This window comes from Muntiacus reevesi, chromosome 2 (assembly GCF_963930625.1).
Source record: "Muntiacus reevesi chromosome 2, mMunRee1.1, whole genome shotgun sequence".
Classification (NCBI taxonomy): domain Eukaryota; kingdom Metazoa; phylum Chordata; class Mammalia; order Artiodactyla; family Cervidae; genus Muntiacus; species Muntiacus reevesi.
Window position 1 is genome coordinate 107,283,956 of NC_089250.1, and position 11,273 is coordinate 107,295,228.

General features: G+C 50.3%; 1 protein-coding gene across 4 annotated transcripts in view; it reads left to right on the forward strand.

Moving 5' to 3' along the window:
- Nucleotides 1-10,467, forward strand: part of CHST3 (carbohydrate sulfotransferase 3) — a 38,137-nt gene extending 27,670 nt beyond the window's left edge. For 3 of the 4 annotated variants that reach the window (XM_065922528.1, XM_065922530.1, XM_065922531.1), the window contains 2 exons: nt 2,291-2,512; nt 4,016-10,467. In XM_065922528.1, the coding sequence (XP_065778600.1) occupies nt 2,373-2,512; nt 4,016-5,315 (1,440 nt within the window). In that variant the 5' untranslated portion in view covers nt 2,291-2,372 and the 3' untranslated portion in view covers nt 5,316-10,467. Of the gene's footprint in view, nt 1-1,991; nt 2,116-2,290; nt 2,513-4,015 lie in introns of those variants that run through there. The other variant, XM_065922532.1, reaches the window with a different exon arrangement.
- Nucleotides 10,468-11,273: the final 806 nt, after the last annotated feature.

An 11,273-nucleotide genomic window follows, 5' to 3' on the forward strand; every position in this document is an offset into this window, starting at 1 on the left:
CTGGCACATAGTAGGTGCTCAGGAGAAATTTGTTTAATAAGTGCATGGGAAATGGCCCAAAAGAATTAAGAAGAGGCAAGAATATTCAGTTACCCTTGAACTGGCCTTGCAGCCCTCTTCCCTCCTGGCTTATGTCCACCTACCTATACTCACAGAGCACCCTGGCCTTGCCCACTGCCCCCCCCCCCCACCATCCTGCCCTGCTCAGCTGAGGCCCTCCACTCTGGCTGCCAGGGTACACATCTGTCTTCTCAGAAGCAGAACCCCAGTCTCACTGCTTTCCCCAGAGGGTAGATTTTCTGGTTGTCCCTAAAATCACTTCCATTGTATGATGAAGGTGCAGCCTGGGGACCCTCCTTTCAGCCCTCCCACTCCTCAGCGTCAATATCAGCTTGGAAAAAATTCATCTTTCCCAGAAAGAAGGATGCTCCCAGATGCCCTGCACAAGGTCACGATAACACTTTTCCAAACTTGTAGCTGAACGTCTCCCATGGATGAGAGTCCTTGTGAAGAATGGAGAGACTTTTGGAAGAGGGGGCTGTGCTGGAATCTGGGGGCTCGGGGTACAGCTATGTTTGATGGTGAGGATAAATGAAAGCAATGGTGATTCAGGCTGCACTGGGCAATGGTGTATTTGCTCTGGTTTTTAAAAATATATACAGTTTCAGTTAGGAATCATTTATTCCTTTAACCATTCTGTCATTTAGCAGCCATGCATGAGTGTCTCCTGTGTGCCTGGCCCAGTGCTAAGGGATAATGAGGGGCCCAGACACACTGCCCGCCCTCCACAAAGGGATGGTCAGCACTGAACACGTCATTTCAAGTGGGTGTGCTTTATGACAAAGTCTCAGGTCATAATGTGGTGGGGCCGAGGTGGCCCTAACCTATCCAGGAAGAAGCTGCCCCACGAAGCTGAGACCTGAAGGCCGAGACCATATGAAGGATTTTGCTAGAATTCACATGGTATGGTGGAAAACCTTTAGTTAATTTTAAAACATTTATACATCCACATGGTAAAATTTCTAATAGTGCACAATGTTACACAGTAAATGTTAAGACTCACCTCACCCTTCTCTCCTGACCTACCCATTCCTTTGTTACTGGCCTTGTGTCTCCCTGCGGTCACAGTCCACTTGTATCTAGCATTTATATTTTTCTCTCCCTTAATTTTTTTTAATACTGCATCAAAGGTTCTCAACCTGGGATGATTTTGCACCACCCTACCCCTCCCCACCCCCCACCCCTCCACCCAGAGGACATCTGTCAATGTCTGGAGACATTTCTGATTATCACAGCTAAGCAGAGGAGACTCTACTGGTACCTAATGCATAGAGGCCAGGGATGCTGCTAAACATCCTACAATGTATAGGACAGCCCCCACAACAAAGAATTATCTGATCCAAAATGTCAGCAGTGCTGACGTACAAAAGAACAAAATAATGCCATTGGCAGCAACATGGATGGACCTGGAGATTAGCATACTGAGTGAGGTCAGAGAGAATGACAAATATCATCTGATACAGCTTATATGTGCAACCTAAAAAAATGGTACAAATGAACTTACAAAACACAGAGTCACAGATGGAGAAAACAAACTTTTCGTTACCAAGGGTGAGAGGGGGAGGGATAAATTCGCAGATTGTGATTAACATATACACACTACTATCTATAAAACAGATAATAAGGAGATTATATGTAAAAAGAATCTTAAAAAAAAAGTGGATACATGTATAACTGATTCACTTTGCTGCACAGCAGAAATTAACATTGTAAGTCAACTGTACCCCAATAAAAGCTAATTTCGAAAAATGTCAGTAGTGCTAAGAAACCCTATCCTATATGCAGACCATGTCTGCAGCTTGCTTATCTATAACATCTACACATTATATATAACTATATATAGTGGATTATTCATATCAGCATTAGTAGATCTACCTCATTCTTTGTGGCTGCATAATAATCCATTGTTTGCTTCATCATTTTTTTATTTAGATGCTTGTACTCTTTTTGCTATTGCAAATACGTATACTGCAAAGAGTATTCTTTTCGTACTTTTGCCTTTGACTCGTGAGGTCAAAGCATAAATTGATGGAAGTGACATGGATGAATCAGAAGGTTCGTTAACATTTTAAATGACCTGATTTCAAGTTTCCGGGGCACAGTCCATTGGGAGAGTGGGTCTGGAGTTCTGGCTTCTAAACAGGGCTGGGGTCCCCAAAAATCTGGTGGAAAAGCTCCTATTTGTTCTCATCTACAGACAAGGGTGTCCTGACTGCCCATCTCTCCACAGGACCAGGTGTCCCCCACCTGAACGACGAGCCAGGTCCTGAGTGATGCCCCTGAGCTGAGTGCCCACGGCCCCACCCTTCCCCATGGAGAAAGGACTCTCTTTGCCCCAGGACTGCCGACATTTTCTGCACAGTCTGAGAATGAGGAGCAAATATGCCCTTTTCCTGGCTTTTGTGGTGGTGGTTTTTGTCTTCATTGAAAAGGAAAATAAAATCATATCAAGGTGAGGAATGCAAGCACAAGTCTTCCTTATCCAGGTGGGATGGGGTGGGGGAAGCAGAGAGGTGGCTGTAGGGCTCTCTCTGTGGACCAATAAAGGCAGTCCTTCAGCCAGTCATCACCAAGCCCCTCCTGTGCCCAGGCAGGTCATGCGCACGTCCTCATGACCGCACAGCAGTGAGACTTGGGCTCTGGACTCAGGCATCCTGAGTTGGAATCCTGATTCTGGCCGCCTCTTTTTTTTTTTTTTGGCCACAACATGCAGCTTTCAGGATCTTAGTTCCCTGACCAGGGATGGAACGCATGCCCCCTGCAGTCGAAGCACAGAGTCCTAACTGCTGGATCACCAGGGAATTCCCATGATTCTAGCCCTTTCTAATTGTGACAGCTTAGATAAATTATTTCACTTTTCTGCCTTAAGTTCCTCTTCTAAAATGCGGCTAACGATGGGGCCGGCTTTGTTGTAAAGATTAAGAAAATGTAAAAGCATTTAGCCCAGTGTCTAACACATAGTTGGTATCCTGTGCTTACTGGCCGTTGCTATTACTATTAGTTAACTTCCTGGCCTAGGATGATACCTCACACGAACAGCGTATTTCCTATACTTCCAATATTCCTATATTTCCAAAGTCATGGATGAGGGATTTCCTGGGTGGTCCAGTGATTAAGACTTTGTACTCCCAGTCCAGGGGCTCTGGGGTTCCACTCCTGGTCAGGGAACTAGATCCGTCATGCTGCAACTAAAGATCCACATGCCTCAGCTAAGACCTGGCATAACCAAATAAAGTCATGGATGACTGTGAGGCAGGGTTCTGGAAAAGATACTCTGGTCAGCAGGGCTGCCATGTTCAGCTGCCCAGGTTGTGTACTGCTCAACTCCAGGGGTGTGCACTCTCATAGGCTACACGGAGTATGCATAGAGTTGGAAGTGTACCACTGTGTGCAGTGGCCCTGTTAGTGAGCCTGCTATACACAGAAAGATTTATAGACCTTCTCTCCCAGGCACAACCCTTGCACAAAAGCATCAACCAAGATAGGCAGATTAGGAATTCAGCTGTATAGTAGGCATTATGCTGGCGCTCTACCTGGGTTCCTCAGCATGGACTATTCCAGTCTGTGCCTACTGGGTCCTGTTGCAAGCCCCTGCAACTCTCCACCTGCACACCGGCAAGCCATAAGTCCTGAGGAGTAAATACCTCTGGGAGAATCCCTCAGCCAAGGCCACCTGGGAGTTTCACATCCCCTGGGTGAGGGAATCCTGAGGTGTGTTCTGTCTACACTGCCTCCTGGGGTTCCCCTGGCAGAGCAATTTGGGCCATAGTGATTTTCCTCCTTGTCTCAAGTCCCTACCCATTCCCCCTGTGATCATGTCCCAAATAAACTACTTACACTCAAACCCTTGCCTCAAAGTCAGCTTCTGGGTGGTCATCCTGGGACGTGCCTTAGGGTGCACAGGGGATAGAGTCCCCAGTCCGTCACTGATCATGGTATCCCTTTGCTCTCATAGGGTCTCAGACAAGCTGAAGCAGATCCCCCAATCCCTGGTAGATGCCAATAGCACCGACCCAGCCCTGGTCTTGGCCGAGAACGCATCCCTCCTGTCCCTGAGTGAGCTGGATTCGGCCTTCCTGCAGCTGCAGAGGCGCCTGCGAAACCTCAGTCTGCAGCTGGGCATGGAGCCACCAGAGGAGGCCGAGGAGGAGCAGAGGCTGGAGGCGGAAGAGGAGTGGGAGCAGCTGGAACCCCGCCCAGCCGCCGAGGCCCCGCCCCGGCGCCACGTGCTCCTCATGGCCACAACTCGCACGGGTTCCTCGTTTGTGGGTGAGTTCTTCAATCAGCAGGGCAATATCTTCTACCTCTTCGAGCCGCTGTGGCACATCGAGCGCACTGTGTCCTTCGAGCAGGGCGGTGCCAACGCCGCGGGCTCGGCCCTGGTCTACCGCGACGTGCTCAAGCAGCTCTTCCTGTGCGACCTCTACATCCTGGAGCACTTCATCATCCCGGCGCCCGAGGACCACCTGACCCAGTTCGTGTTCCGCCGGGGCTCCAGCCGCTCCCTCTGCGAGGACCCCGTCTGCACACCCCTCGTCAAGAAGGTCTTCGAGAAGTATCCCTGCAAGAACCGCCGCTGTGGCCCTCTCAACATGACGCTGGCCGCTGAAGCCTGCCACCGCAAGGAGCACATGGCCATCAAGGCCGTCCGCATCAGGCAACTGGAGTTCCTGCAGCCGCTGGCCGAGGACCCCCGTCTCGACCTGCGCGTCATCCAGCTGGTGCGCGACCCCCGTGCTGTGCTGGCCTCCCGCATGGTGGCCTTCGCGGACAAGTACGAGACCTGGAAGAAGTGGCTGGCCAAGGGACAGGACCAGTTGAGGGAGGAGGAGGTGCTGCGGCTGAAGGGCAACTGTGAGAGCATCCGCCTATCCGCTGAGTTGGGCCTGAGGCAGCCAGCTTGGCTGCGGGGTCGCTACATGCTGGTGCGCTACGAGGACGTGGCCCTCCGGCCGCTGCAGAAGGCCCAGGAGATGTATCGCTTTGCAGGCATCCCCCTAACCCCACAGGTGGAGGACTGGATCCAGAAGAACACCCAGGCGGCGCACGACGGCATCTACTCCACGCAGAAGAACTCCTCGGAACAGTTTGAGAAATGGCGCTTCAGCATGCCCTTCAAGCTGGCGCAGGTGGTGCAGGCCGCCTGCGGCCCGGCCATGCGCCTCTTCGGCTACAAGCCGGTGCAGGATGCCGCCTCGCTCTCCAACCGCTCCGTCAGCCTGCTGGAGGAGCGCGGCACCTTCTGGGTTACGTAGGGGGCCTGGGGTGCCAGCACCCTTGCTGCTGAAAGTCCCGCTCTGCCTGCCTCACCCAGGCCCGCGGGGAGTCTGCGGCACCGCCGCAGGGCGTGGGCTGGAAGACGCACCGGGCGTAAGCCGCGCCTGCGCTGTAGAAGTAGGCCCCCAGCCAGCTCGCTTCCCCCGCAGCTGTGGGCCCGGGGCTTCCCGCTGAGAACAGGACGGTGGCCGGCCCTTTTGAGGGCTGTCAAACCCAGACCTAAGGGACTGTCGTCTCCTGAGCAGACCCAGGCAGGCCCGGGCCTGTTCACAATCCTTTCTCTCCCTCTCTCTCCGTCTTTCTCTGTCTCTCTCACATACACACACACACACACACACACACATGAAACACACATAGATGGCCTGTAGACCTAGTGGGCAAGGGTCTACAAATATTTAACAACCGGAAGGGGTTCCGGCATGAACTAATCACAGTCAGACCCCCTGCTTTACTCAGTGTGAACCTTTCAGTTTCTGAATTTCTTCATAATCCAGTATAGCATCTGAGTGGGTCACCAGGGAGAGGTGAAATCAGCTCTATATAGAGCTACAAAATATACATATAAAGACACATACCTACATTCACACCCCACACACAGAAAAACAGAAATACATACACATATACATACAGAAAAACAGCTTTTCAGAGTTATTGGAGGATGAGGGAGGGACTTCCCCCGTGGCACTAGTGGTAAAGAACGAAACAGCTTTTCAGAGTTATTGGAGGATGAGGGAGGGACTTCCCCCGTGGCACTAGTGGTAAAGAACCCACCTGCCTTCCCTGTTAGCGCAGTCCATAAAGAATCTGCCTGCAATGCAGGAGACCTGGGTTCGAGTCCTGGGTCGGAAAGATCCTCTGGAGAAGGAAATGGCGATCCACTCCAGTATCCTTGCCTGGAAAATCCCATGGACAGAGGAGCCTGGCGGGCTACAGTCCACAGGGTCGCAAGAGTCAGACACGACTTAGCGACTAAACTGCCACCACCGCCAATGCAGGAGAGATAAGAGATTTTGGTTGGATCCCTTGGTCTGGAAGATTCCCCTGGAGGAGGTCATGACAACTCACTCCAGTATTCTTGCCTGGAGAATCCCATAGACAAAGGGGCCTGGCGAGCGAAAGTCCATGGGTTGCAAAGAGTCGAACAGGACAAGTGAATTAGCTTGCAGCATGCAGGAGGATGGGGGAGTGGTATATGGTCATGAATCATGACCCTCTGCCCCATGTAAGTCTGAGGCTGGATGATGGGTACAGAACTGCTAAATGCATGGCCTCTGTTCACCTTAGATTCTCATGGCTACCTCGCTCCTGTCCTTGCTGCTAATAGGCAGCATGTTTTAAATTGGCGTGTCTGATCCCCGTGTGATGGCAGCCTGAAGGCCCCGTCCCAGCTCGGTTGACTCCCCAGGAGCGTGTCCGTGTTCGAAAGCTGCTTCAGGCCTGACTGGCAGGAACATTTGTGGTCCCTGGAGACAAAAAGCAGCTCAGGAGTCCTGTCATTTCCAGCCAGGCCTCTGTGGGGCAGGGCCCAAATGGAAGTATAGAGTGCTCTTCGGGGAGAAGTCACATCAGGATAGCCCCTCCCCTGAGAAGACAGTGGACCGAGGTCAGCCACACGGTCGGTTGTCATGGTTCTGTGGTTAGTGTCTGGAATTCCTCCTTTAGGGCTCTGGGAAGAGTGTTGCTCAACATGGGATGGTCTGAGTGGTTTAAGTTATTTATGGTTTGGTCTCTTGTGGCTATATTTTCAGGTTTGTTTCTGCAGGAGTGCTGCTTGGAAGCATTGTGGTCTTGAGGGGGGCTGGGAGGATCTGTGGGGAGCACTTTAGATCCTGCTGGAGAGAGAGGATTAGAAGGAAACTTCCTCCAGAAGGATCAGAGCCTTGATGGCCACATGGCAGCCCACAGTGCCCCACGGGCTTTTCTGTTTGAACCCATGTGGAACAGATCTCAGAAATCACCAGTGTTCTTTGCTGAGTGTCCAAAGCAGCATAAATTAGCAGTCCTCACCCCCTCCTCAAGAAAAGGCCAGATTTGAAAATCTCTCCCAAGCCCTAACATATTTCCTGGGGGGTCAGGGGCCTATGACCAAGCGCCAAATGTCCCCAAAGCGGAAGCCTTTCCCCACTCTCACCCCAAACCAGGGAGCAGAACTCAGTACCCCCTGAGAACTTTCAAGAAGCATCAGAAGTTCACTAAGGGCTGTTTCTGATTTCCTGAACAACCTCTGTATCAGATCCATCCCATTATCAAGCCTGGAGGGCTGTTTTGTTTTGAGTATTATGGACAGCAGGGAAATACAAGATCTGAGTCCAGCTGGGGTTGCTATAGGGAAGAGAGGGGTGCATCCTGGTGGAAAGCCAGCCTTTGAAAAGGTGAGGACAGTGGCTGTCTTGTGAGATCCGTTATAATCAGTGCCCTGGGTCTCCATCACCATAGATTCAGCCAATCAAGGAAATCTCTATGTTTTATAGTCCAAGCATAAACTGTGCAGGGAACTGGCTCTAATTTGGGGCCCAAAGGTACTCTAACTCTGAAAACTTGATCCTGGGGCAGAGTGGTGCCAGGATGGTTCTGGCAGGCCCAGAAGTGTTGGCCGTTCTTCCCCAGCCCCTGCCCTGCTCCCTCCACTATCCCTTACTTGGGGGTGGTGAGGGGCAGACACCTCTGTCCAGCACCCTTCCTGGGTCCTGGGGCTCTCCTAGTGTGTATAGCAGACTTCCTTCCTTCCTTCCTTCCTTCCTTCCTATGCCTTTGGGGCTAAGGCCTCTACCCCTGAATCGTGAGGACTGTGCGGAGAATGGACCTTTGGGACTTCTCAGGACATTGACAATTTGTACACTGCAGGTTGACTTAATTTATTTATTTTGTGAAAAAGAAGAGACAGAAAAATATTTTATTATTTGCAGGGACTCAAAGCTGTACCCAAATCAAGAAAGACAACAGTAATAGAAGCTATTCGCTTCATGTATACAAGGACACTCCAAGACAATTCAAAACACACCAGAGGACAAAGCTGAGAGCATGGGAGTCATGACAGCTGCAGGGTATTTTTTTAGCTTGGGTTTTTTCCTACAGTTGATTTGAAGATACGACAGGAAGACCCTTTCTGCATTATTACCTTTGCCCACGTGTCTGAAATAAGACACAACTCACCTGAGTGTTGCCTGGGGCTCAGCAATGCTCTGGGAACCCTTGGGGTTTTAGGGAGGGCAGGGTGGGATGATTACTGACTTTATACTCCTTGGGACCTGGTTGGAGACCCACATGAGGTGTTACCAGCAGGGAGCTGGGTTAGGGAGAGTGGTCCAGCTGAGAGGCAGTGCCTCATTTTCCAGCAAGGCCAGCCCTGGTTTGTTTTTCTGTTCCCGCTGTGCTCCCCCCTCACACCAGAACCTTCCCCTCTGCAACACCCACCTGCCTGGAGACAGGGAGCGTTGAGGCCTCACCTCTGCCAGCCGCCAGCTACCCCGGAACAAGAGGCTCATTCAGCAATGAGCGTTTACTCATTTTCTTCTTCTTCATGAAGACCTCTTTAGCCCATTCTATAAAAATAGCTCAGAACATTCCAGGCCTTGGTGAGACAGGGCCGTGTCCAGCACCCTCAAGGCGTCACCCCTGCTGCCCATTCCTGGCTTTTCCTCTGGACCTCATTTATAAATTTTGGAGTGGATGAGGACATTGGGAAAGGTCTATAGGAGCAGGATTTGGGAGGGGGCAGGATTCCTGAGTCCCATAGAGAGGGAAGATGTGCAGATGTGCAGGGCTCAGTAGCATAGCTCCTGCAAGTTATCACCAAGTTATCACTAAGGTGGAGAGACACGTGTAAATTCTAGCCCTTTGTCTGTTTATGTGATGCACTCACTTGAAAATAAAAACAGAAAAACAAAATGTTTGTCTGCCAGCACCCTCATCCTGGGAGCTGTGCCAGAGTCTGGTCTGATGGGACAGCTGCTGACCAAACCCTTAAGAGCAAAAGTCCCACCAAACCCATTACAATGACATCTTTCCACCTCTGCTGTCCAAATGAGCTCCAGGGAATCCGTGTCCCAGAAGATGTATGCTTAGCCAATCAGCAGACAGGAGGTATAAGCATCTAATGCTCTGGTCCTAACCCTGAAGGTCTCTTCCAGCCCTGGGCCTGTGTTAATTGACTGTGGGGCCTGTCCCTTAAGAGGCCCTGGATTATGAAGAACGGGGGCAGAAGACTGGATGGCTGTGTCCCTGAGGCAAGGAGGGGATGGGAGGAACAGATGCCGGCAGAGGATGCTCCTTTAAATTTGTGTGGACTGATGAGATCCTAGAAGTGGGTCTTGTCAGTCTGCTCACATTTAAAGAAGGCACATCCTCTGAGATCCAAAGTTGATGAGTTTGCCTTGGAAGATTCCTAGGACATGGTCCAGTTAGAAAGGGAGGGAGGAGGCCCAGGGTTTTCTGAATGCAGCCACGTGGCCTTTCAACTACCATGGTTTCAGGAAGAGTGGAAGCTGCTCTTTACCTCAAAAGGATGAAGCAGAATTAGCAACTGCAGATGTCTTAAGAACTTCAAGATCCTAGGGTCTTGTGACTTTTGTCATTCCATACTGTGCATGGGGGACTAATTAGTTATGTGTTTCCAAGATTACATGGTGCCGTCTTCAGGGCCTAGCCCATATTGTGGACCAGGTATTTTATTTGTATTTATTTGTCAAATAAAATGACCTATGTATCTTGCTTCTTCTAACATTGGGCTTGAACAGGGCACCCCCTAAAGTCTCCATTTCATCTGTACTTTCTAGACCAAATCTGCCTGATTCCCCTGCTCCCTCCTGGATCCTGCAAACTCCTTTTGCCGAGACCTTGGCCTTATGTCATATTTCATGGCCACGTAGTACAGGATACCCCTTTCCTGGCCATAGGTGGCCTGGTATGTACATATGTGTCCACACGTCTGTATGTGTAGCATGTAGCTCAGCCTGCTTGGCCATGTTGCTCCCAGCTCCCTTGCCATCAATGTCCTTGCCATCAATGTTCTTGCCGTGGCTACAATCTCCTGAAAATACAGGGGTTGCCTTCAGAAAGCTGGTGGCTACTGCCAGTCGGGATCTGCTTTGCAGAACAGAATGTGAATTATTTAATTAAAAATGAAAATACGCAACAAGCAGAATCTGAAGTGTGTCTCTGTCGTCTTTGTATTTATTCTCAGCAGCAATTAGGTTGTAAAAATTAACAGGAAAACTTATACGTCAGTTATATCTCAATAAAGTGGGGTTGGGGGAAATAAAAAAAAAAATTAGCAGCCGTAGGAAAGGGGTAGCTTCCAGCATGAAGCAAGTCACAGAAACTGCTCCCTGTTCCTGAGAGGGGAAAGGCACAAGGAAAGGAGGGATACGTGCAGGGGCTGTGGCGAATGTTCTTTATGTTACCAGAATAGCAGAGCTAGTAATAACAGTTTGGAGTTGGCTGCAAGGACAACATCTGAGAGAGAAACACCCAGGTATTCTCAAACAGGGACATTAGTTAGAGGCCAGGGGACCTGGTGACAAGTCCCAGCTTGGCCACTTTCTAGTCCTGTGATTTGGGGTAAGTCAGTTCCCTTAATCGGTACCCCAGTTGCCTTTACAATGAAAGGTGTAATTAGTAGTTGACAGCCATTGTTCCAAAAATACCCCTTTAGGGATGGACTCAAGTCAGCTGTAAGGGCAGGCAGTGCTTTCCACTCGCAGCAGCTGTGCATTCATTTGGCCTTCAAATAAATTTCAAGAATCACCTGAGATTGCTAGGAACCCTTGCAGCTAAGAAATGCAGTGCAATTACATGCTGTATCAGACATAGCAACTTAGTGCAAATTAAATTTCCACACTTTTGTTTCCTAACAGCCACCTGGAGGGAACGGTTGTTTCCCCAGGAAGAAGGGAGACGATTCACTTTAGAACTCGAGAAGACAGAGCCTGTGGAGC